This window comes from Rutidosis leptorrhynchoides, chromosome 2, assembly GCF_046630445.1.
Source record: "Rutidosis leptorrhynchoides isolate AG116_Rl617_1_P2 chromosome 2, CSIRO_AGI_Rlap_v1, whole genome shotgun sequence".
Classification (NCBI taxonomy): Eukaryota; Viridiplantae; Streptophyta; class Magnoliopsida; order Asterales; family Asteraceae; genus Rutidosis; species Rutidosis leptorrhynchoides.
In genome coordinates, this window is record NC_092334.1 from 329,475,369 (window position 1) to 329,502,386 (window position 27,018).

The following is a 27,018-nucleotide window of genomic DNA, read 5'->3' on the forward strand; positions in this document are numbered from 1 at the left end:
GGACCCATCCCCAATTCATCCAGAATAGGTGATGGCTGATTGGTTGATCCATTCCGGTTACACTGTCTTCAGAATTCAGGTGAATATCCATATCGGAATAGCTGTCGGAGTTTAAGGAATTTGAACTAGATACATGATTCATCTTGTATAATTAGGGAGATGATTTTTGATATGAATTAGATTATAGAATTTAGTTTGGTATTCTTCAATACATAATTTACATATGTATATATAATACCAAATTCCATAAATCACGGAGAAATTTTCGGAAGATGTCAGGAAAAGTTTACAGTAACAGATACGCTAAGATATAAATTTTTGTCTATACACTATTTATGAAATAAATGCAGGAAAATGTGTCTAGACTTAAGAATGATAAGCATGTAATTTCCGACAAGAAATGATAAGCAAAACTTTTGACATGTAGACACGGTCGAAGTCCAGACTCACTAATGCATCTAAACAACTATCAGTTAGACACACTCATGCAAGACCTGGTTCGCTAGGACCAAAGCTCTGATACTAACTGTGATGATCGCTCCAAATCCATATGGACGAACACGTCATTCATTGATTTCATTGCGAGGTATTTGACCTCTGTGATATGTATTGTAAACTATTATATTACGGTGATTGTCTATATGTAGAAATCATCAGATGTCGAAAACTTTTGATTTAAATATTCATTTATGGTGTGCCTTTTCAAAAGAATGCAATGTTTACAAAACGTATCATAGAGGTCAAATACCTCGCAATGAAATCAATGAATGACGTGTTCGTCCATATGGATTTGGAGCGATCGTCACAGTAAATCCATATGGACGAACACGTCATTCATCGATTTCATTGCGAGGTATTTGACCTCTATATGATACGTTTTGTAAACATTGCATTCTTTTGAAAAGGCACACTATAAATGAATATTTAAATCAAAGGTTTTCGACATCTGATGATATCTACATATAGACAATCACCGTAAATAATAGTTTACAATAGTACTTCCGTTGACAATGCGTGATGATTTGGTGAATGCAACGTTTTCTTGAAAAAATATGCCATGTAAGACTCCATGCACATAGCTTGTCTAACATATAAGCAAACAGCGGAAGACTTCTAAGGAACCTGAGAATAAACATGATAACAAGTGTCAACACAAAGGTTGGTGAGTTCATAGTTTTAATATTCTACTTATAAGCAAACAACGGAAGACTTCTAAGCAAACAGCGGAAGACTCCATGCACATAGCTTGTCTAACATATAAGCAAACAGCGGAAGACTTCTAAGGAACCTGAGAATAAACATGCTAACAAGTGTCAACACAAAGGTTGGTGAGTTCACAAGATTTCAGTTGTTTCATCCAAAAACGTTTATCAAAATATTCTACAAGATTGAGCACACTGGTAACTAAACTTAACGTATATATAATTTATACCCTTTGTATAATCATCTTAATAATACACGCAAACCAACGTGTACGCTTCTCAAATAGCATACGTCCGTTAAAAGACTAGTGCTCTAGCTCGGACGGGGATATCAAGTCCTATGGATCCATATACTACTACTCGCGCCCACCAGTTCTTATAACTGGCAGTTACTAGTTACCAAAGCTAAGGGATTTTCGGTTCAAACTCGGTGTAGAATTTAGTATGTACTTGTGTCCATTGCATTTAAAATAAAGTGCATGTATTCTCAGCCCAAAAATATATATTGCAAAAGCAATTAAAAAGGGAGCAAATGAAACTCACCTTAGCAGCACATAAAGTCGTTCACCTAAACGTGACCGAAACTCGGAATACCAATTAACCGTAGATTTCAACCTAGAGAACATATGTTGGTCAATAAATGTCTTATCAAGCTAGGTCTGGTCATAGTGTATCACAATCCTAATGCTCGAGATCGACATACAAAAGTTATCAAAAGTCATTTCAAAAAGTCAATCTGACTCAATACTATAGCTGAATGATCATGGCAATTGAAACATTTTAACATTTCACATAGTTTCCCAATTCTTGTAAAATTAAACTATAGTTTTTATAAGGCTTTAAAATATGATAAAACAATTAATTTTGATAATTGTTCAACAAAATGAGACGTGCCTTATATAGAAATTCATTTACTCGATTAGTAATATCTAAAATTCCAATTTATCAATCTCATAGACAAGTTGTTTAAATATTAATTTCAGATTCAAAAGCAATTCCAATTAACGTTGATCATAATTCAGTTGCCCATATCTTTTAATTCGTTCAACCAATAATCTGTACGTATATGGATCCATAGGGCTTGACATCCCCGTCTGTTCCAGGTATAGATACCCTAGCATGAACTATAAAACAGACGTATGCTATTTGAGTTTAGTACACGTTGGTTTGCGTGTATTGTACATGTTGGTTGCATGTATGTTAAAACAGGGGTACTTATTATAACGTTAAAGCTTAGTTACCCGGGTGCTCAATCTTGTAGAATATTTTGATAAACGTTTCTGGATGAAACAACTGAAATCTTGTGATCCACCTTTACGTACAGATTATGCAAAACATTAAAACTATGAACTCACCAACCTTTGTGTTGACACTTGTTAGCATGTTTATTCTCAGGTTCCCTAGAAGTCTTCCGTTGTTTGCTTATATGTTAGACAAGCTATGTGCATGGAGTCTTACATGGCATATTTTTCAAGGAAACGTTGCATTCACCAAATCATCACCATGTATCTTATTTTGACTGCATTGTCAACGGAAGTACTATTGTAAACTATTATATTACGGTGATTGTCTATATGTAGAAATCATCAGATGTCGAAAACCTTTGATTTAAATATTCATTTATAGTGTGCCTTTTCAAAAGAATGCAATGTTTACAAAACGTATCATATAGAGGTCAAATACCTCGCAATGAAATCGATGAATGACGTGTTTGTTCATATGGATTTGGTGAGATATTTAATTTTAAAACTTAAATAAAAGTAATAAAATAAAGTAATTCTAAAAAAGATAAAAAAAACTTTGTATTCAATCATTCACTCATTGAACCCACTTATGTTACTAAGTATTTTTTTTTTCTTTTTTACACTTATTTCTCTTTTTAATCAATATATTAGTCAAGACGTTGGAGATTATATAATGAGAGAACAACAAGCCGAGCTCATCTGAATCGAATTCTTTCTGATTAAAGATTCTCTTTCTAGTTGCTATGAAATAATTAGGAGATTCTCTAGGTGGCAACATGCTATTAGGTGGTGATTCTGCCAAATTAATACGATCTAAGAATTCGAGTAGCATCTACTAATATTAGTCAAAGCATTGTTAAAATATTTTTACTCGAGGGTTTTATCAAAACGTGAGAAAACATCGAGAAAACAACAAATCTTTATTGGTTTTAACCCTACAACATATAAGAAACAGGAAAAGATCACTCCAAACTACTAACAACGAGACCGAGACCGAATTAGAAGAACCCTTTGACGTTGATGATAATATAGAGCGAATGTCAAATCACTTCTTTCATGATGACCAAGACGAACAAGTTCAAGGTGATTAAAGTATAACGGGTGATGATAATGCCGAAACTCGATATAATTCAGTCAATAATGTATTTTTATGTGATGGTCATGCCGAAGTTCAAAATGTATTAGCTTTCATGTAATTTTATTGTTTAATAAAAGTGTTGGTAATTATTTATGATATTTATAGTTGTTTAATACTATACTATTTATAGTTGTTTTATGATTATATTTGTTTATCTTATTGTTGAATAAAACGTTATTAATTGAACCAATAAAAATCGAATCCAAAAAACCGAACTCAAATTTAGAAAAATCCGAAAAAAAACCGAACCAGTAAGAACCAGTTCAGAACCGAAAATACCGATTTCAAAAAAACCCGACCCCTTTAACTAGAAAAACCGTTTTTTTGAACCGTTTTTTTGGAACCGAAACCAGTTCGGACCCGTAAACGTTCACCTCTAATTGCACATGACCTATATTTTTAGAAGGCTAGCATTTAATTTAGTTAATCATCAATACACGACCTATTTTGTTTTCTAAACATACTTTAATGTCATGAAAAGGCTCTGGGCGATTAATGTAAAAAAAATAAAAAAAAAAATTTATAGTACAATATCACTATAAATTTTATAAACAGAGCCACATACAACACTTCTACTTGCGACAAGTTTTTTAAAAACAAATACATCAAACACACCCACTTTTGTCCACAAAAAATCTTTGATTAAATAGCCTGACGGGGGACTAAAAGTCGAAGACATATATAGGGTGTTCAAAACCAGATATCCGAAAATTCGAAATTTGGATATCCGAATTTCGGATATTCAAAAATTCGGATAGTTTGCTCATCCGATATCCGAATCCGAAATTTTGATATTCGGATATTTGAAATTTCGGATTCGGATATCGCATTATCCAAATATCTGAAATTTCAAATAAAGCAAAATGTAATATGTGACTTACTTAACAAAATTAGAGGCATTTTCTCTAAAAATCTACTCGTAAAATGAATTATATGAAGTTGATTCAGTTGGCAAACTATTGCAATTTAAATGGAATATTGTATGAAAAATTTGATAAAAAGAAGTGCTTAAACCCACATTAAATTTGAGCCTAAATAATGAGCAATAGTTTTCTAGATCCTTAGAAATCAAGATTTGTAATATCAAAGATACAGTATTTTACTAGATTCCAATATTTACAGTGGCCCATTAAAAGCAAATTGGTCTGACCCATTTGATAACAGATAGGTCGGGTGTCAATTTACACCCATTTTGTAGTCACTGTTGGTGTTGCTTGCTTATAATTGTTTAGACTTTTAAGAAACAATTTTTTAGTGGCTTATTTTCTCAAAGGATACATTACTGGACAGCCATTTTCAATAACTTATATAAGTTGGTTTATATATATTTTGTATGGAATTTTATAAAAGTGTATTCAGGTTTCCGAATATCCGGTTTTCTTGAAAAGTGCCATCCGATATTCGAATCTGGAAAATCGGATATCCGAAAAATCCGAATATCCGAATTTTCGGATTATTCAACATCCTTATATACATCCATCATAAATGAGGGCAACCATATGATGTAAACAGAAGCTGGCAAACGAATATTCAAAATCCCATTCAACTCCTAGTAGAAAGTATTACATCGACCTCCACAACAACAAAATGAACAAATTACTTAGACTCAAAATTTAGGTCGCATTTACAAATAAACCAAGTATGAACTCAAAAGTCGAAACCAAGTATGCATCAGAACCTTTAATACCTTTAGCCTTTCCCAGCTTCAATTGCGGCATACACGAAATCCTCGCACTTACTCGATGGGCTCGACATCACATCACCCAAAACACCAATAACATCAAACGCCTCCTGTAAATCGGTAGCAGATATCATATCGTCAAGCCACGATAAAATCTCTTTCGAAAATCCCACCATGTCTTTCACATTCAGTAGCTTCTCCTTCATCACCAACTCCCAACCTTCCAAGTTTTTCTCATCCGTTTGACCCGAGTTGACCACCCCTTTCTTTTGCACCTTAAAGTAGCGTTGAAGTTGCTCGATTAAACCAGTGTAGACGAGCATTGGCTGGATTATGTTCAGTAGTTCTTCTGGTTTTGCTTCGGTCTTGGACGGAGTGGATGATGTGGACGAGCGGTGCGATGACCTGGCATGAGTCCGCTGCATGTATGCATGGTATATACCTCGCTGCAAGAAAGCACGACGGTGTTGCAACCAAGACTCGTATGACTCCGAAAGAAGGGAACTTACCATCATAAACTGAACTGTTTCTTCAGTTCCCGCAGAGGAAGAGGTCGGGGATTTAGAATCTGGTGTGGATGTGGTAGACGAGGCGAGATAGGTTCCCACAGACTTGGCTAGATTATGTCGTTGAGAAGAATCATGATCGACAAAGTAACGGGCCATCTGGACCATAAATGGAAGAAATTTTGCATTGCTCTCTTTTCCTCCACCTCTGCAGTCGGTGCTGAATGATGCACCTGTTGCAAATCGCGCAAGCATCTGTAGCAATATATTTGTTCCAAGTTAGAAACAGATACAGGCTACTAGGTTGCAAAAATCACTACTTAAGGAGTACTCGGTCAAGAATTTTTAGGGAGTACTCGGATATGTTGAACAAGTTTGACTTTGACCGATTTTGACCAAGTTTGACCGAGTACTCACCGAGTCCAGCAACACTACTAACTTGAAAGGCGGTAAACGATTAAAATGAAGGAAAAAAGGTTGCGTACCAGAACGATATCGTAAGTCAACAAGCGGAGTCGACTTCCATCAGCACGTCCAAGGGCATTAAGGTAATCCCAGTACTGATCAACGTAGCGTGTATATTGAGATAACGGAACAGCAGGTCCTCTTATTGGATACAGATTATTGCAAAGTGTTTCATTGTTTCTGAGAGCAGCTCCGTCCCATTCTTTTTTGGGATTTTTAAGAGCAGCATCTGCTCTTTTGGCTTCCTGGTGGCACTGGTAATGTATGATGTTGAAATGGCTAACGGTTGTGTAAACGCAATCTCCACGATGAGTAGTTCCTGAAGTCCCGACACCGAGATTAACTCGTTTACTGAACGTGTAGACGCCAAGTAAGTCATTTGGTCTAAGACTATATCCTTCACGACACACCATGCAAGCTAACCCCTCTTCCTCTTCTTCCATCTCTTCCAAACCTTCGAGGATTGGTTGAGCAACAACGATTCGTTTTCCACCGTCAGAAGCCATTTCTTGCCACATCCCAAGCCCCTGCGTTTTCATTCAACAAAATGTCAGATATTATATTGACAATCAATAATCCAGGCTGTAAAAGTCACGAGTCGGTCAGGAACTTTGAGGTAGGTGTGTCGACCGACTTTGACTCAGACCGACTTTGACCTGACTTTTTACATAGAACGACTTTTAAAGCGTTATTTGGTGAGTCAGGAAGGACTAGTCCCAAAACCAACGCATTGATAATTTTTTTTTTTTTAAAAAGTAATCTGGAAAGCCCATAACTATAAAAGTAGAAAATTATTACCTGAAGCAACTCTTTTCTCTTCATTAACGCCAAGCGTTTCATTTCATCTCGCGTGGCATGGCGCAACCCACGAATCTTATCAGCTAGGAACCCGTCACCTTTTCCCTCTTTATCTGAGAGGGTATCCAACAAATTTTCAGCTCTTGCTCCGATATCGTTTTCACCAGACACGCCTTCCAAGGCATGTAGCAAAGGTAATATCAATCCTTCATCCAAACATTTTTGAGTTGCCAAGTGCCCCATTGACAATCCTCTGAGCATCGACAGTATCAGTGGAACAGACGGAAGTTTTAACCCAAGAATCCACTCAGGACTAGATTTAAATCCAGATTCACCAGTAAACACAAAACTCTCCCTAAGATGTCTAACCGCAACTTCAGTAATCCCGGTTTCCAATATGATATCTTTTAGTCTTTCACCACATGAACTTGTCTTCATTGACTCTGAAACCCTAACAAAGTTCTCGACTGCCAGCCGCTGTTTGGATGCTTGTAGAGAGATATTCTCGTCCTTTGGGTTTTCTAAATACTGTTTCTGCAGCTGGTCAAACTCGACCCAATTTTTTAGGTACGGGTCAAAGTACTGAACGAGTGCTTCCATTGCAGCAGGCTCACCGTAGGTCAAATACGGCAAAATTCTAGCTACCATCTCGGTATTTCTCTGCTGTTTACTCGACTTTTTAAGCCCGACAGGGTGAGAAAGCCTTTCTAAAAACATGAGGACAATTTTCTTGGCCTGTTCACCGGCACCAGCTTCTTCATTGGAAACAGTAAGAGCGTTTTGAGTGATGTCGATATTATCACTTTCGTTAGCTTCCATAGTCAAACTTTCGACAATTAGAAGAATGCCTTCAGCTGGCTCAATTGCATCAACAGAGAATGCACGCCGTGCAATTTCAAGGAGTAAACTTAAAGCTCCAAGTTTCAATAAGGCCCTCCTGTTTTCCCTTATTTTGCAGCAGTGCATTAAAAGATTCAGAACAGCCACAAGTTGCTCCTGATTAGACTTTAGATCATCTCGCAAACGCTGCAGTCACAACCGAAAAACAACTCATATAACTACAAATCGTTCAACATTAGAAAATAAAACTTTTGAAACATCGAACACACCTGAACAATTTGCAACAGAATTTCGAGCCCACCACACTCGCGAACAGCACCTGCTATCGCAAACTCCACTTCAGGATCCTGGGACTCTTCTCGATCCTCGTCCAATTCTTTGATCATGGGTTCGGTAGCTTCACCATCCAAACCCTGTAAGATATGGACAATAGTACGAATAATAATGAGCAACAGTCAAAACAAATAAAGAAAGATACTCTTATCATGTTTAGATATATTGTAAACAAACCTGAAGTCTGTAGGTTACGGTCATAGGGGGGAAATCTCTTGCAGATGTGGCAGAGGCAACTGCATTCGTGGAGTGGCTACTTGACTTTTTCCAAACTTGCTCGTAGACTTGGGGAATGCTCAAATCGAGGGAGATTATATTTCCAGCTACAAGTAGTTCCATACCATAATCATCCTCGATGAGCCCTAGAAGATCCAACTGGTTACAAATTTTGTTTTTGACATCGCGCATTAATGGACCTATCTCGGCACTGGAATAAGGATTTTTGTTCATTGAACCCCGAATGAACTCCTCTTGAGTATGTGCCTTGTTCAGTATCAGATGATAGACAGCTTCAGGTTTAGAGGGGCAGATCAGGTTACAGAGTTGCTCCAAGATGAACTGCATTACATATAACCATATATTACATTAGTTGTAGATAGCAATCAAATTATCATACAAACTTCTACAATGGAACAAGATGCATGCTATAAAATAAATGTCAGTATAAAATGTTGAAACAAAATGCATGCTATAGAATGAATGCAACTGATAACAGCCGTTTGAGATTTTTTTCAGTTTTTTCTTGGGCTTTTAGATATAAGGAATGAATATTATTATATAGCTTGATATGTATCGAAATTTACACCCATCAAAAGTTCAAAACTATTTCTAATTAAAGATGAGATTAACTATCAACGAAAAGTTGTTTTAAATTAGACTACAATTGCTTAGCGAAGATATACAACTAAGAAAGTTGAAACTTCTTCTGACAGCAGAGTAACATTTCTCACTTCTAACAAAAAATCCCACATGTTTTTCCATTAAACTAGGCATCTAGTCAGAATCAGGAATGTTGAAACAACAATACCTAACCCACAAAAGTGAAGTATGGGGAGGTAAGATTAGAAATAGACAAGTAGAGAGAATCATCTCCACCCATGGTTGAGAAAAAGTCATCCCTCCCTCTATTCTCGAATGGAGACTGCTTCCAAATAATCGAATGTTAAGATCACCCTATACTGTTTTATTTTAACATACTTTTTATTATTCGGTATTACAATTGGTGGGTAAAAACGTCAGTAAAAACAATGTTTTCTAGAAACTGATAGTCTAACTTGCTCAAGATGAAAGACATAGAATTTGGTTGCATTAAGACCAAGATGCTTATATTAACCTATATCTGCTATCCTAGAATTAACAAACATTCTATAGAAGATATATTATGACCAGAATTATCAGGGCGTACCATATTTGACCGCCTTTTATCATCTCCATTAATCTGTAGACCGGCAATGCAGGCCTGAATAAAATGCTTTTTATTTTCATCGCTCTCCAACAAAAGACTGTCTAGAAGATCCTTCAATAGTCGGCTACAATCGCTCATCAACTTTGTTTTCTGCACTATCAGACCCCTGATAACAATAAGGGCTTCGAGGACTTCAGAGAGCAGTTGCTCTTTCATGAACCTGGCATCCAGATGAAAATTAACATAAAAGCTAAACAGAATATCTAGCCTTAGTAAATAAATAAATTTTTTTAAAAAAAAAGGTACCTGGATCTAATATTGGGGACCTCCAAATATTTTCCTAAAAGCTCAATAAGCTTGTGAAGAATGAATCCCTGTGAGATGTCAATACGGAGGCTCCGCTCTAGAGATTCAACATTACTTACTTCTTGAGTAATCAACTTGCATATTGTAGTCAAACATCCACGTACAGTCAAAAAAAGACGTGCATCTTCTGATTCTATCATCTTGAAGAGCAACTCGAAATACTCCGCAGCATTTTCACCAGCAGAAAGAGTTGCAGGCAACAAAGACATGAGCAAATTTAGTAACCGAAATCGTCTAGATGAACTTTGGGCACAAAGCAGACTGATCAACATGCACATTTCAGACCTTATAGCTTGAGAACAAGCACTCAAAACGAGTTCTGTAACCCATGAACCCAATTCAAAGGATTCTATTTCACTTTTACCAGTCTTACAAGCACGACGTTTCCATCTAAGAGCATACTTCAACGCGAGAAACTCGTATCTCTGAGGCCGTGACCTTTGGCCAGGTCTAGTTACCTGTGACACTTTATGCCGCCTAACAAAATCAAGATAAGAAGCACCTTTTTCCCACTCTGAATAGCTTAACAACTGAATATCATGCGTCTTTTGAGAACCGTCCCAGTTCTTCTCTGATGCCTCGGGCACAGACTTACTGGACGACCTGGATGTGGTTAACGTGTTTTCGTCCTTTTGTTGCGGGGCTGGTCCGTGGTCCGCTTTCACTCCTTGCTCTTTGTCTGATGAATCAGGCTTTGGAGGAGTGCATGCTTGCAATATAATTCTCAGGCAAGGAAGAATAACGTGCTCGGATATAGAAGGATGTTTGGCACCCAATTTTATCGAAGAGAATAATAGTTGGAAGACGACCCGTAATCTCGACTCCCAAAATTCATCAGCCAACGAGCAAACCTCTGAAAGTAAGAGTAGCTCTTCGCGTGTTGAAAGTGCGATATCCATAGAACGATGATGTTCAAGACAATACGAAACCTTCTTCTGTATAAGACCATTCAACTCAGACACTGCATTTCTGTCACCTTCAGAAAATGCACAAAGTGCTGCTCGGGCTTGAACGCGAGCAGTTTTAGGACCTTGATGAATATTATTCTCGAACAACTCGGATAAAATTCCAGCAGACACAAGCTGCTTCTTCGAACTCGGGTGTTTTGACAACACTTGTAGCATATCAAGACATTGTGTGACAAATACAGTAGCACAACCGTAACAGCTGTTTGGTGACCTGGAAACAACTAGTCTGGACGAGGCAACAGAGTTACCAGACTGTTTTTGGTGCAAGTAATTCATTAAAACCCGTCGAAGCCCTTGAAGGGTTTGAACGCTTTTACTAACGGAATCAAATGCAGCTTTACATTTTTCACCATATAGAACACCAAGAAGTGCAATTTTACGGTTTATCTTACATGAAGGACCAGGTAAAGATACCATCATCTGCTGAACAGAATCCTTCTGTTGAGAGTCCATGTCGTTTTCACCGATGCTTGACACGATCTTTAGTAGAGGTTTTTTAAAGCCTAAAAGCTGCTGATACCTCCTGTGTGCATTTTCAGATTCAGATTCTATAGCAGCCAAACCCTTCTTCATATCATCATCATTCTCCATGTTATCAAATGTGAAACTCGATTTCGCCATGAAATTGAATTCAAAACGTCCGTACTTGCTATAACCACACTCGTTACATAGAAAAGAATCTAGGTTTTCGTAATTGATGTTGCGACATTGCCTACACTGATAAGCGTTCTCGTGACAATTACCGCAGATTCCGTGTCTATCGGTGACAGGACGACTGCAGCGTGGGCATTGTAGTGGTTCAAGAGATAACGCCTGAAGATTCTCGTAAAAAGAATCGAGTTCGATCATGAAGTTACACGCAGTAATGGGAATAGGAAAATCGACTTTAAGCTCAGTTTGATTGAATGCAAGATGGCATATCTTTGCACGTTTCCACAAGGACCAATTATTTTTCAACTCAGCCAAATCAGCTACGGGTCGGTTGTTGTAATACAAGTTCAATACCTTGACCGATTTAGACTTTCGGGCATCGTGTACATTCATGGTCACACTCTGAATAGTGTAGCTTCCTGTGCACTTCACTATTATGCGGTTGTCGGTGAACTTTGTCTCGGATTTCAGACTCTCTAACTTCATCCTAGTGCAAGGAAGCTCAGGGCAACTGCACGCAACACAAGGCTCGCTTTCAAGATAGTAACCGTCGAACTCTACCAACCCACTCAGAGTGTTGTAGATACGTGAGTTGGGATGGTTGGCTAAGAGCTCGTTTTGTGAGTGAAGTGTATCATAAATGCACTTAATCACATCAGAAGTCAAGCATCGATCTACAATTTCATTGCTCTGTTGCTTTGTATTGCTGCTATCGGGTACCCTTCCTAACAAGCAGGTGACAAGCTCTGTGTACTCCATTATATTCTGACCATACATTGGTAAATATTTTATTTTTTCCAAAAGAATCATCAACATTGTCTCCTTAAACGATTGTTTCCCATGATGCCAGGCTCCGTATAGTACACATTTAGCTTCCACACGTACAGAGCTAGAGTTCCACTCAAGCAAAAAACAATCAACAAACTGTCTCAAGACGTCGTACCCTTTGTCAGCAAATATATCTACCATTGGTTCCATATCCATACACGATTTATCCGAACCGGAATCCGTACCTTCATCTCCCTTCTTTTTCTTCTTTGAATCAATCGATTGTGACCCTGATTTGCCTGAAGTTGTTCCGGGAACGATATCACCGGCATCGATTTTCTGTAGTGACGAGCTGATGTCCTTCCCGTTATAAAAAGACAAATTCAGAAGCTTAAGAGCCTGAGATACACATTCTTCAGGAAAAAAGAACACCCCGTTAACTAGAAAACGTAAAACATCATCATGCCTTAAACAATATTTCTGCCAATTTCTTGGACGTGAAGAAGCTACTTCAGCCATAGTTGACAAGCATTTCATTATCTTGACACTTCTCTCATACGAAAGAGTACTTTGAAATCCACCAGACTTGTTTACATGTTTATACAGCTTCTTAACTTCAGTTGAAAACTGCCAGGTGTCACGAATGCTGTAATAGTGAGTTTTGCTACCACAAAGATGCAAGAAAAGCCTCCTAGCGTACCTTCTTACGAAACTCGTATTGGGATTGTTAATGTAACTGCAAAGAACATCTTGATATCCATCAAGCTTCAGATCCTTCCCCGATGGAATTTTGACGAGCTTCTCTTTCTCAACGGTTTTGTCATGCTTTTCAGGGCGAACCAAACTGTAGACTAGTCGAAACGTGTTCTCTAACAATAACCGATGGTAGTCCGCAAACATATCTGAACGATGAGATTTTGCATAGGAGTCGGAGAAAAACGGAGAGAAATTACCTGCTGGTATCTCTCTGCGGACAGTTAATAGGGACCCACATCCTGGTCCGGAGTTAACACCATGCAAAGAATCAAGACCAACAGACGGGGACTTAAAAACATGCATCAGTTGTAGTAGAATATCCATTAGGTAATTAACAAATTCTTGTTGCCTAAGAGTCCCGCAAGCCCTAAGTAGTTGAGAATGGAAACTACTTTTCTCTTGGTCATCTATTCCAGAAGTAACAGGAGCAGATGTCGAAATCTGGTTAGTGTTTTTTTCATGTGAATCAGTTGACCCACCTAGTTTTGGCATCGAACCGTCACTACCGGGCTGGTGCCAGTTTCTCAACATTAATGTGAAGAACATGAAGACCAAGATAGAAACGTCCCCGAAAGATGAACGAGTCTTGGCTACAAATGGTTTGTTGAGAGAAAGTTCATCAAGAAACCATTTTATTAACTTCTCCAGATCTAAACTCTCAGGCCTTGAGCTATCAGCAAAGGGTCCACCTACTGCAGAAGATAACCTGTAGAAGAGCTGCATAACAGGAATAGCCCGAACACCAGAGGTACTCCCCATCCATCCTTTAATCTGTTTAAGAAACTGAGAAAGAATTAAAGAATTTATAGCCCGTTTTGATGCAGAAATCGTAACGGGATCAGTGACTGGTGAAGGAAACTCTCCAGATTCAGTGCTTTCTAATGTATGAACTTCAGGAGCAGAAGAAGATATGCCAACACCAACATCAGATGCAACTGGAAGCAACATCGGATCATTTAAATGATCAGATGAGAATTGCATTTCATTACCCTCTCCGCCGTATGATTCAACTTCTATAGGAATCGCTGACATCAGATGGTCCCGCGAATGAGGTAAAGGAAGACGGTCTGTATCAAGCATTTCATAGCAGGCTTCACATAAATCAAAATCGGGGCAGACTGTGCAATGCCATCTCCTCCTGAGGATAGGAACAGTGGAGCAGCCATCACAACAGTATTGAACAGATGAAGTGATCGAGTCCTCCTCAACCATATTTCGAGCATTTCCACCTGTTGAGCTTGGAACATCAGCCCGTGCCGGAGCAGCGTTTGAACTATCCACCGAATCATCTGCACCTAACATTTTTTGCTTCGGAAATGGAACTTGCAGTAACCTTGAAGATATAGCCAGACTGCCCCAAAAAAAAAAGCAAAAAAATGTTAAACAGTAGGTAGTTAACAAATGACGTGTGAAATAATCCTTTTGCAGAAAAAAAAGAAAACCGACCTGCTAGAAGTCTGAACAGCCTCATTTTGGGAGAACAAAAGTTTCTTAAAAAGAGAGACAGCTGGCGCAACAGTATCTCCCCCTGCATCTTTGTCATGTGAAACCAAACACTCAGCATAATAGTAAATGAGGTCCACAGACGCTACTACAATGTTGTTCATGGTCTGTGTTTCAGGTTGGTCTGTGTCCAAAATTCCCCATAAGACCTGCATAAGTCCATCAATCATCTCGGAACCTACAAAAGATCAAAATTAATGCATTGTGAAGAAACCTCACCAATTGTTCTAAACATTAAGAAGAAGACCAAAGAGACAAGTTCAACCACCAGTGACCAGCTAAATTCAGAGGCACAAAACAGTAGAAAAAAAGGGATGTCGTAAAAGATTAACAAAAAAAAGGCTATAACCCTGGCAGCAATATGCACCATCTACAGGCACAATCCAAATATAACATGAAACTCAAACTATACCATATGTTTTGAGGAAGGTAGCCAAGTTAGAACGACGATGAAGTGCAATCTTTGAAACTGCATGCATCTGGGCTGTAAATTCTTCAATTATCCACCCTGATGTACTTCCCCCAGTTCCCAGCATCGATATAAGCGTAGAAGTTGATTTCATCACCCCCAGAAGCCGCATGGTATCCTTAACCTACATATACAAGCTGAAATAATCAAAAGCATGCTCATATACATGAGAATACAATACAGTTTTTTTTTTTTTTCGTAAACAAACAATCATTGCCATAAAAACAAAAGCCCGTTCAACAAAGCAACATAGTATATACTTGATGATAAATTTCTTTTCTAGGGAAAACGGCCTGAAGAACACGGCATGCAGCAGCCTGCAACAAAGGTTCTCTGTCACTTTCAAAAATCGTTTCCAACAACTGCTTGCACTTCAATTTGCTGAGCTCTGCTTTTACATCCTCCACATTTGAAGATCCATGCGGCTTACAAGAAGCATATAACTTCGACAGAAGGTTGAGTCCATCTGCAATAACCTGCTCATCAACAGGTGCTGCTTGAGCAGTAAGGTGTTTCTTCCCAGAACCTGAAACCCAGGAACTGCTCCCGAGCACACGAGCCTCCATGTCCAGTACTGCATCCATCTTCTCTTTCCAACCAAATTCATCCTTTGCTCGACCGTAAATTTCAAGGGTATCTATTCTTGGCAAAGTGGACCTATTAAAGGTGGGTCCCACAGATACTGTAATTTCTTCATCAGCCAGAAGTGATTCTGCCACAGTAAATGGAATGTCGTACCAAGACCTCATGCCCTCATCTAGTTTTATGACCCTCTGGAATATGGTTATATCAGATGGTATATGATTAGCTGAAGTATTCCCCACATGAACGCGTAGTCCAACCATGACCATGTCAGGATTCGAATTGGAAATCGTAAGCTGAAAATAGATAAGCCAGTGTCAAATGTCAACTCAAGGTTAAATAAGACGGAAGATTGTTTGACAATATTTTCTTAGTTTGTACTCATTTACGAAACACCACTTTAGTTATCAGGTTGGTGTTTTATACCTATCGATTAAAATCATTTCTTTGTCTAAGGGGCATCAGTTATATACATTTGATGCCTTTGTAATTATTACATATAAATCATTTCAATTTATTGAGATTTTTGATGTGATCAACAGTACCTTAAACCCTGCAGGAGTAGGACTCTCAAGAAATCCATCTTCTGATGCTAAGCTTTGCTTTGCACCTTCAGAATCCCCATTCCTGATGGCATCACCAGTTAACTTGACATCAGCCGTTATGCATACAGCTTTCTCAAAAAAATCAAGTGGGAAATCCGGCTTCAAACTAGCATAAGCTTTACTGTTGAGTATCTCAGATCCTAACTTCTTAACTTTTTCAGGGATCATATTTGAACTAGCTTCAACCCCAACAGGAACATGGGTATATATTTGAAGACTGCCATCATCATGCAAAACAAGACAGTGAATTTTATCTTTGGACAAAGGCTTATATGCAGTTATACCCACCAAAAGTGAGGTTGAATACACTCCATTCCGCATGTTCTGTGCAAGGAACTCATGCTCTCCAATTGAAACGGTTAGAGCAGCATTGGATTTCAAACTTGAGAAGCAAACAAATAACCCACTACCAGAAAGCAGCTCCTTGAAACGATGCAATCCAGCCGGATGATGCTTACCATCTTGTTCATCCTCATAAATAGCAGATGACTCTGATAGAGATAATGCACCATGGTTAAGCCTACCAACTAAGGTTGTCCCATCTTGATACGATGCAAATAGCAGCTTATAAGTTGATGAAAAGTACAAAGAAGAACCCCTTGCATTTGTTACCCTGCCTGGAGTTTCAACGATTTCTTTTAAAGTTTTTGCACCCGAGTTTCCTTCATTTGACAATTCTAACCTGAATAAGCAACCACGTTCAGAAAACACAAGAAGGACAGCTTTTGCTTGGGAAACCACAGCAAGTGTAGCATCTACAATTGTGTCATCAGGCAAAGTGATATAGTGCATTGGACTTATATTGTCTTGTGAGAGATCATATATTTTAACAAATTTGTTGCTGACCACCATAAGCTGCACTTGAGAACCAGGAACCCATTCTACACGCCTTATATACGCACCCTGTAGGGCAATTTCAACTGCCAAACGATCTGTGACCTCCCCACGATGATTTATGGTAAGAACCTGGCAATCTTCATAGCCTGCTACAGCCAAATAACTCTCAACCAATGGGTTAAAAGCAAGATGTACAATCTCAAAACGAACAACATTCTTTGACAGAGGCTTCACATTAGCCTTGTCAGCAGTGACAGGTGCAATAGTGGCTTGTCCAATCAGCTGACCAACATCATATATAGCTACTTTATCACCCTCCCCAACAGCAAGCCGACCCCGAGTACTTACACTAAGTAATGATTTGACAAGGGAACCACTAGCTAAATGGGATTTAAGTTCCTTTGAATTTGAATAATCAGCCTTTATCTTTAGATCCAAGGAACCACTCTTGTATGCCTTCTTTAACTGTAGAAGATCAGAGCTGAAACTCAGAACTTTGTCTTCACCTATTGATATGTTCTTATCCTTTGAGACGTTAGAATCTCTTCGGCTAGTTACAGATGGCAATAAGGAGGAACAGAGTTCAAGCACATGATCATCGATGTCAAGTCTTCCTATCAGTGATGAAATTGCCTCTTGTATTTCCCTTGAAAAGGATAACCTGAAATTCATGCATGGGTGAGTTTACCTTTCAGGGAAAAATAAATAAATAAAACAAATAAATAATATAATAAAATGATAACCTGAAAGAGTTATCCAAGTCCAAAGAACCATCTTCATCAGCATCCGAGTCACTATCAGGCAGCTGATCCCCCTCCGTAAATGGTAAAAACGAAGGAAGATTCCCAGAACTACGGGTCGGCCCACTGTTACCTCCGGTAAATTTTCTAGGCTTCAGGCACTGGCAACTGCTACCTCGTACGCCCCCGGCCCCACAGTCACAAAAAAATCGACTTGATCGGGAGTACACAACACGATGTCCACGATGACAAACTTTTGCACACACAGAACAACAGCCTTTTGACACTGTCAGGTCACATGTATAACAGAAATACCAGTGTTGTTCCATAAAATTACTGCCACTGGATGTAAATGTACAAACTTTAGATGCAAGGGCCCTTTCACTGTTACTATCATCAAACTCATCCTTATCGAAGCTACCGACTTCACCATCTGATGTTCCATCATCTTCATCTTCATCAGCTGAAATTGCATCACAATCTATAGATGCAGAACCAGAACCACCTTCTTGATTAGAAGAAAGAACCAACGCATCAGGATGTTTCCTTGAACCCAGAGACCTTGGGCCCACTGATCCAGTCCCAAAACCAACCTTAACTGAAGACTTGTCGATTAACTTGGCAGAAGTGTTCTTGTTAGACCCGGTATCACTTAACATGGATACAAGAAAACCAAAGAGAACTTTTAGTCCTTGAAGCTGTCGTTCGTCACCAGACAGCTTTTTCATCAACATCAACGTGTGTTCCAAAAGAGGTTTCATTGAGGCCTCTCCACTTGAAAGCTGAACGACAAAATTTAGATAGGATTTTGCTGTATTAACGTCAAACAGCGTAAAGGCGTTATCAAGTGAGACTAGCAGAGCTTCATATATATAATGATGCAGTTCTTCAGATTGCGATTCGGGAGAGGACATTAGTGATGCAATGAATTTCATAGCTGACTCTCTTAAAGATGATGAGCTACCAAATGGTTCACTTGTAGAACCTAAAAGCCTCTTCTCTAACCATTTAGAAAGCTGAAGCAAATTCATGTCAATGAATTTCTTCTGCAATTTCAGCTTGATATTAGGGCTTATATCTCCTGATAAAAGTTCTACAAAGAAATTAAGAACCTTCACATTAACTGAGTCAGAGTTGCAACTATCCAACGCATCAATTAGGACCAAAAGATCCCCATGTTGAGAGCTAAATGCAAATTCCATCTTGTCAGTAAAATTGGATGCCACTGAAGGATCCTTCATGATGGTGTCTATGATATCAATAGCCTTTGTTACTACACATTCATTAATCGAGCTATCAACAACTTCTCTACCATTGATATCCTTCAGAAACTCATACATATTATTCATTGTGAAGTAACTTCTGAAATCAAACCCGTTCAAAACATCACTCAGGTTTTCATAAATTGCATCACACTGACCATGGAGACTGCTAAACACCCTATCGGTTCTGATCGACAAAGTTGACTCGAGGATCTGACGGCATACGGTATCCGTGATTGGGGTAATATCCTTCCCCTTTATCACCTTCAAAAGTCCATCGAGAACAAAAATCACACCTTTAATGCTAAGAATGCAAGAAAGAAGAACCCCACTGGATACTTGATTACTAGATGGGAAACCATGCATTATATGTTCTAGATAGACCTTGTTCCAAATCCCTGGTGCCGTCTTATCAACAGCGGACCCTACCTTTGACAGAAGTTCACATATAGACTCCAGTTGACCAGGGCTAAAAGCGCATTTCTCGAAAAGCACATCGTGCAGAGACTTCTCGAATCCCGTATGTTTGAGAAGCAATAGAGGTGAAAACTTGTTATGGTCGTCGCCAAACGTAGACAGCAAGGCTTTTTGGTAAGCATGTCTGTACCTCTGCAATATCACTGACAACGTTTGCAACAACCCTGTAACTGTCTCTGCATCAAGCGAACTGATGACTAGCTTTTCAGAAAGTGTGAGAAACTCGGCATCTTTGGATGTGTGGTCCAGTAAGTTTGAACCGACTGACGAAATGTCATTATTCATGCAATATCTATGACTTCCAGCTCCAAGTAATGACATCACAAGTGATAACCATGAACCGCTCCTCAGAAAGTCCCAGCCAATTTTGACAGTTGCATCAGGTATCGGCATTGATTGCAACTGTTCCAGCACACGAAAGACTATGTTCGAAAAATTAACACCTTTTGTGACTCCACAATCGCCCAAGATCGAATGACCAAAGTACAAAAGATGCTCTATGCTAGTGATGTCAAGAGTCTGGAGGGCACTAAGCGAATCCAAAGTGGTGCGCTTAGGTGGAATATCCCAACAAAGCATAAAAATGTATCTTTCAAGAACCAAATCCTCCATTGTTGAAGCTCCTTTGCCCCTCCAAAACCCTAAAATCCTAGCAAAGTTAGTACACACATCAGCCCATGTCAAACCTAAGCATTCAACCATAGTATCTTCCTTGCATGCTGAAGCAGTAAAGGATGTAACATCAATCAGTTGATTCAGAAAACTGCTGCTGACTTCGCCTTCTATGATTAAGATCCGCATCACGTTTTCGACAGAAGTTGAAGCCCAAAACGTGCGGTCACTTGCATTACCCATAGGAACTGATCTAACAAGTGGAGCTTCCCTTAGTTTTAATTTCAGCTCTGAAAGTAACATTGGAGGACACACATTGGGATAGAATATCATGTGTCTAAGAATTAAAACCAACCGTGATACTAACAATCCCCAGCATGATAATTGGATGCTGTCAGAATCATCAGACAAAGCCTGAATTGTTTTGATGGAGGTGAAAATGAAGTTTGCTTGTTCAGCCTTTTCTTCTTCAGATGATAAATGAAACGACAACAGAAGAATCTCAATATGGAAGACTGAGGGAAGAGTCTCAATAAGGTCTTTGAGATTAGGGCAACGTGCACAGACTAACTTTACCTTCTCGAAAATGAAATCCACAAACACCTTCTGGAGTTTTGTTCTCAAATGATTTCCAGATAGCCCAACCCGACATACAAGTGTATGGGCTAATAAGGCAAGGGTCTGATGGTTGTATACGAAAGAACCATTGTCTACTGTCAGTATTTTGCAGACCAAGTACTCTTCAAGGGAATCAGCTAAAGCATGATAAGAGATCAAGTTGTGCAACAACTCATAGCAAACCTCATGAGCATGCACAAACTTCCTATTCTCAGACAAAGATACACCAGCATCAGATGTTCTGTCCCCCGCATAACATCCTTGACAACTAAGAACTGAAAGTATGATATCGATGTGATATGAAGTGAGCTTCTTGCATGCATCCTCATATATTTCAGAATTCCATTCGGGTGAAAAAGCACTCGTCTTCAAAAAGATGAACAGTTCTGTAGCAGCATGAAGAGGCATATTCACATTGCTAACAGAACTAGCAGCAATAACTGATTGATCGTATCCATCTGTTGATGCAACCGAGCGCCCACCTTCAGAAAAAAGGTCACCAAACAAGGCTTCATCCTCATGGCAAACGGTGCTTTCGGGTTCCAAAGATGAAGCCTTTGTACAACTTGAATACGATCGATCCAGTTTCGGTAGCATTTTGACTCCCTCTGAGTGTAAAAAAGAAGCAAGGTGCATCAAATTACCCACCCATTGCTTTGATGTTGGGAATATTACTTTTAACAGTTCTTCAACTGTGTATTTCTTCACCAAAGAGATCCTTTCTGAACCAACACCACACAAAAATGAATCAACATGAACATCATGTAAACCCTTCCATTCAAGAGACTGGTACTGTTGTTTCTTAACATCATCAACCAACCTCAAAGTGTATAAAACAATTCGAGGGAAATAAGCCACTGGGAGTTTTATGTTTGTGAAAGACTTATCATACCTCCAAACATCAACATCAAAATTTTCAAATACAGAAACTACTACACACACCATGATGTTCTGGAGCACATTGCTGTTGCAAAAAACTGTATGAACAAGGTGGAGAAAAGACTCCAACAGCAACAACAGAAGACTTTCGATACTGAACTCAACAGACACAATACTTGGGGCGAACTCATATCCACTTTTAAACAAAGTAGGCAGCCCATTAGTAAATGATGCAAAAGATCCCAACAGGTTAGCATCATATTCAACATACGGCACGTCTTTGGTAACAGTTGAAAGTAACTTGAAAATCCTTGTACAAAATGACAATCGTTTGCGCAAGTTAATGCTGTCTATCTTCTCATCACACTTATCCAGATTCTCAACCAGTCCCATGCAATAAGAAACAAGACGTTGTATGCATCCCACATGAACAACTGCCCAATGCTGCAACAGTGGGACCAGTTTATTGAAATCATGAGAACTTCTTCCCATTGTCCATGGATTCATATTATCATGTTGTGTCCATTCGGATGCTAATGTCATAAGAAGACGATCAACAGGCTTCTTTTCCTTTGAGCAACTATTCCCTACCATGACATAATAAATACAGCTTTAGGAGAACTAGCATCATACTCATTTTTACAAACATATAAAAAGGGAATAAAGGTAGATACCTTGAACAATACACTCAATATGGTCTTGCAGTATTAGATCTTCAGATCTTAGTGTGATTGATTTCAGCGAGTCAATCAGCAGGTTCATAGAAGATGGATGTAAAACATCAGCCTCTTTAATTGTTCCATCAACTAGTGCAATCTCCAATAACTGCAAGTGTATAGAAAAGACATAATTATACGCATATGGATGCATATACACACAACAATGCTCACTTTTGAACAACGCATTTGTAGATACATCAGTCATGTGATATTTCCATATCCGGGGGATAGAAAGAGTGTGTAATGATACTAACAGTAAATACTACTACCTTACTAATCGCTATTTATCGCATCTTCCATCCCAATTACAACTATATTTAAAACCTTAATATGCATATAAATATTTTGAAGGCCGGCAGGATTTGACTACCTGATCCGAACTTACAAAATTCATACAGAGGATCTGAAGCCCTTTGATTGTGTAAACATTTAAAAGAGGTTACAGTGCCATCTTAACCATATAGGTTAAATCCTGACGATACATTTCCTTGTAAATCCTACTAATAATTCTAGGCAAACATTCTTCCAATAACAAAAAATATCATAAACGGACACTTGTATGTATAACCAATTACATAACAGTATAACACATGCCCTAGTCAAGTGATCGTAAAGAAAACTTTTTCCCAAAAGAAACACCAGTGTTACCATCTTCGAGTTTGCGAGCTCATCACTAACAAAGAACCGAAATACTAAATGTGTGCCAAATAAAAATTCATAAAACATCTGCCTGATTAGAATCTATAACACTCACCACTCACCAGGAGTAAAGACTATTAATATTTAATATTAATAAGCAAAATAGAGATGCAAGACCATAGTAGTTATGAACATATATCTCTTTGATATGAAATGAAAGCATGTAATTCATCTTACAACCATGTACCTAAATACTACTCCGTATAAGTAAACTCAACAAAATTTGCATACAGCAAAGAAAAGAATCACAGACCTGAATGAAGCTTAAATCATCACTACTAGCAACTGATTTCTCCAAACAACAAAGAGCAAATTCCAACGACTGCTCCATCACCGCAACAATTATCGGTTCCACTTGCTCCACTGTCAAATGAACACATATATATAAAGATATATATATACATTTACATTTAATACTTAAAACTAAAACGGAATTAAACAATAATTACCAGAAATGGATCGGATTGAAGAAACAATCGCGTAGGCTACCGAAATAACGGCTTGAATCTGAGTAAGGTCCCAAAGTTGAAGCCCTAATTTACCATCACTATTAATTTGAACGCCTTGTTTAAGAATCAAATAGAGCTTTTCGAGCCCTAATTTTTGTGAACGGAGTCTGATGTCGTTGGATGAAGATGACGTTGCCTTGTCGTCGGAGAATAAAACTCCGACGAGTTTAGCGATTTCTTCAGCCATCGGCGGAAAAATTGATCGGATAACCGATGATGAACGTGTTCGTGATCGATCGATGAGTGGAAAGATACTTCAGGTGATCGTGGTTAGGGAGACAAAGCATAAAGCTCTAAATTTGATAAAATAAAATGTTATGTGTAATGATGAAAATGAAAAGTGAGTTTGATTAGTGGAAGGGTTTATTTAAAGATGATGAAATAAGAGGCGGTGTGACTTTTTGATTAAAAATAGAAATGAAATTTGCAATTAGAAATTAGCAGTGATTTACTTGTTGTCCAAGCTTTGAGATTTGAAATTTCTACATGAAGAAACGATAAAAGAATGAATTTACTGATGACCAAAATGCAAGGTTTTTTGTTTTTTTGTTTTTTTTTTTTTTTTTAAATAACAGTAACATATCATCAACTCTTTTCATCGATCGATGAAAAAAACGAATAAAATACAATCGATCCAACTGCAAACCAAGATTCGGAAATAATAAACGTTCCCTAAAACTAAACAAATAGCCTAAACTAACTAAGATCGAACCTTGAACAACCGTAACACTAAAACGCACACGAGACACAATTAAAAAGCCACAACCAATATTGTTGGTCCCGATAAACAACAATGAAGTTTTGTAAAGGGGTGAATACAATTCTTTTTGTTAATTAAGATGTTTTAGCAATTAAGCATGTAATTAAACAAATAATTAAATCATAGTCAATGTAATTTTCAACGTTATTCTTTTATTGAAATAATCTCAAAGAATCACGGTTATCTTTTGGCAGAATAGATAACTGGTTGATACATATTACATCTATATTGCTTCCGAATGTCTTAAGCTTATACAAGGTTTGAACTCTATCGATTTAATACTCACACCACTAAATATTAATAATGGAATTCAACTATTTATAGAGATCCTAAAAACCTTGTAAATAATCTATTATGTGTTGGTACAAAGGATTTTTGTACTTCAACCGACAACTGTGTCAGAGAGCACATGGCTCCTTTCCCTCTTCGGTAGCTATTTGCAAGAACACCCCAAATGGTTGGACATCCTATAATAAATAAATGGAATGTTGGGTTCCCTAGGCTTGATAAAGTGTTAACCAAGAACTGCGATGGGTTAACCTTCTGCATTCCTTAATTGTCTTGTAAGGTCACTTGTCAGCCGCTGACACGTGTCTTATTCTCTTCAACTTAGTCTTCAATGTCATTTGAATAGTACCCTTTGATCTAGACAACACATAAAACAATTATGCTTGTAATGGAGCATAATTTGTCTAAGTGTTGTGTGCTACTCCAGCCTGTTGCTGGTTCTTCTCGTGCTGGTTCTTCTCGTGTTGGTTCTTCTATTGATCTTCTGCTGGTTCAGCATACATCCTATGTTGGTTATGAAGAACCCTTGAATCTTTAACTATCTTGTACTTAGAAATAATTAAGTAAACTTAATATGGCATGCACATAATAATTAGTGTTCAAGATCATGTTTTGTCATAATTAAATCATTAATTATGTAGGGGACACAACAAGCTCCCCCTATTTGATGATGACAAAACATGTAACAGGAAAAGAAAAACACTAAGGCCCAGCACTAAAGGACTTAAGAAAATAAGCAGTAAATTGTCCCTTAAGTTTACTTTTCTGGGATCTTTTTCTGAGTTATATATATCTTATATACTGATATATTGTTGATGATTACTCAAATAATAATATCCATTCTTTCCATTTAGAGTTCATTTCCAAATTAATGGAATGTTACAAAAGTTACAGATTATCAGAAGAACAAAAATTCTAATCTTCATCAACTGGTTCTTCATTAATGTGTATATTTGGGAAGAGTTCAAGAAGATCTTCTATTCTGAGCTTGGGTATGAATGGTGGTAGAATGATTGGATCATTTCTGTATGGACCAACACCAGCTTTCTTCTTCTTCTTTTCCAGTTCAGCATCAATGTCAGTTGCTAGTGCATTGGCATACAAACTGGCTTTCTTGAACAGTTCTTTCAATTCTTTTACTATATTACTTTTCAGCTCACTGTCCCTATTGCCTCTGAAGTAGTCAAGTATTTCCATCTAAAACACCCCGTCAAAGTCCATTAACAGCGATGTTAACTTTGGTCCCAGTGCTTGGCTTGACTTCTATGTAACAGCAAAGTTCTACAAGGGAAGCAATAAGTACCTGAGAATAGACATGCTAAAAGATCAACACAATGGTTGGTGAGTTATAAGTTTAGTTTCACAACAGTAATAAAGATAGACCATAAAAGTTTTGTAGTTCAAAAGTTTGTAGACAACGCAAGCTCATGTTTTCAAATCTCTGTAGACAATAAAGTGTCTTAGTTTAAATCTTTTGTAGACAACAAATTGTCTTGTTCGAGTTTTTTTTGTAAATGATATGGCCGAAACGGATGGTTTATTTATGTGGTTTCGTTAGGTCACAAGGCGTCAGAATCAACTATCAAGAGAGGGAGCAGTAGTTTTAAATTTATATTTAGCGGAGCCTAAATCTTACTACTCCTTATTATGAGTAAGGGAAGTATGACCTAGGGTCGTATTTTTGAGATATCAATAGAATCGAACCTATAAGTAAGCTTAAGATAATCCTAAAGTGCAGGAGTAGTGGTTTGTTACCTAATTTTGGGTTTTCTAGTTTATAAGCTGAAGTAAAGTAAATGCGATAAAATTTGTAATTCAGATAGGGTTAAAACAAGTACATGCTATGATTTCGTCAGTTACTTTGTCGAGATTATGGAATGCTGGCTCATGAATAGGTAGTGACCTTGTATTTATTACACTAGTCCTAAACGCCCCTGTCATAAGACATGTCACTGGGTAATGCGATAGGCTTGAAGATTCTGAATAGACAGCAACGTCCCTTACCCCCGACGCCCGTGCAGTCTGACTACAGGCATACACGTTCAGACGGCTCATCCAATTGAGCGACTCGGTTTGGTGACGTATTAACATTCCACAAAGGTCTAAACTTTCTTAAGCATAATAGAATACAGGATTTGCCATATCTGAGACACGCGATGTGCTTCGATGCTCTCGTTAATGATTGGGTTTAGAAGATAGTTAGGTCCTTAAAAGAGTTCAACCATAAAGAACACCATGGCCAAGTCGGGTTTTGACTTCCATGAACACGTTCGGTTATCCTTACGGTACAATCCTTTGTGTGTTTAAACAAACAGTTTCTTAATTAACCAAGAATCCC

The 27,018-nt window shown here is 38.1% G+C and overlaps 1 protein-coding gene across 1 annotated transcript; it reads right to left on the reverse strand.

Annotated features, from left to right (window-relative positions):
* Positions 1 to 5,104: 5,104 nt before the first annotated feature.
* Positions 5,105 to 23,939, reverse strand: LOC139894436 (auxin transport protein BIG). The gene is made up of 15 exons (XM_071877732.1): positions 23,573 to 23,939; positions 23,377 to 23,486; positions 22,380 to 22,530; positions 17,861 to 22,292; positions 16,221 to 17,778; positions 15,354 to 15,971; positions 15,037 to 15,217; positions 14,568 to 14,802; positions 9,919 to 14,472; positions 9,613 to 9,832; positions 8,385 to 8,765; positions 8,144 to 8,287; positions 7,035 to 8,060; positions 6,257 to 6,763; positions 5,105 to 6,026 (listed from the first exon to the last, which is right to left on the reverse strand). Exons 1-15 carry the CDS (start codon positions 23,817 to 23,819, stop codon positions 5,274 to 5,276), a joined length of 15,117 nt encoding a protein of 5,038 aa, XP_071733833.1. The 5' UTR covers positions 23,820 to 23,939; the 3' UTR covers positions 5,105 to 5,273.
* Positions 23,940 to 27,018: the final 3,079 nt, after the last annotated feature.

Excerpts from the sequence above, each read along its gene's own strand:
- LOC139894436 (XM_071877732.1), bottom strand. The coding sequence starts at position 23,819 with ATGGCTGAAGAAATCGCTAAACTCGTCGGAGTTTTATTCTCCGACGAC. Across the intron at positions 8,766-9,612 it reads ATAAAAGGCGGTCAAATATG|TTCATCTTGGAGCAACTCTG; the intron begins GTACGCCCTGAT and ends TATGTAATGCAG. Across the intron at positions 8,061-8,143 it reads TTCTGTTGCAAATTGTTCAG|CGTTTGCGAGATGATCTAAA; the intron begins GTGTGTTCGATG and ends TTGTGACTGCAG.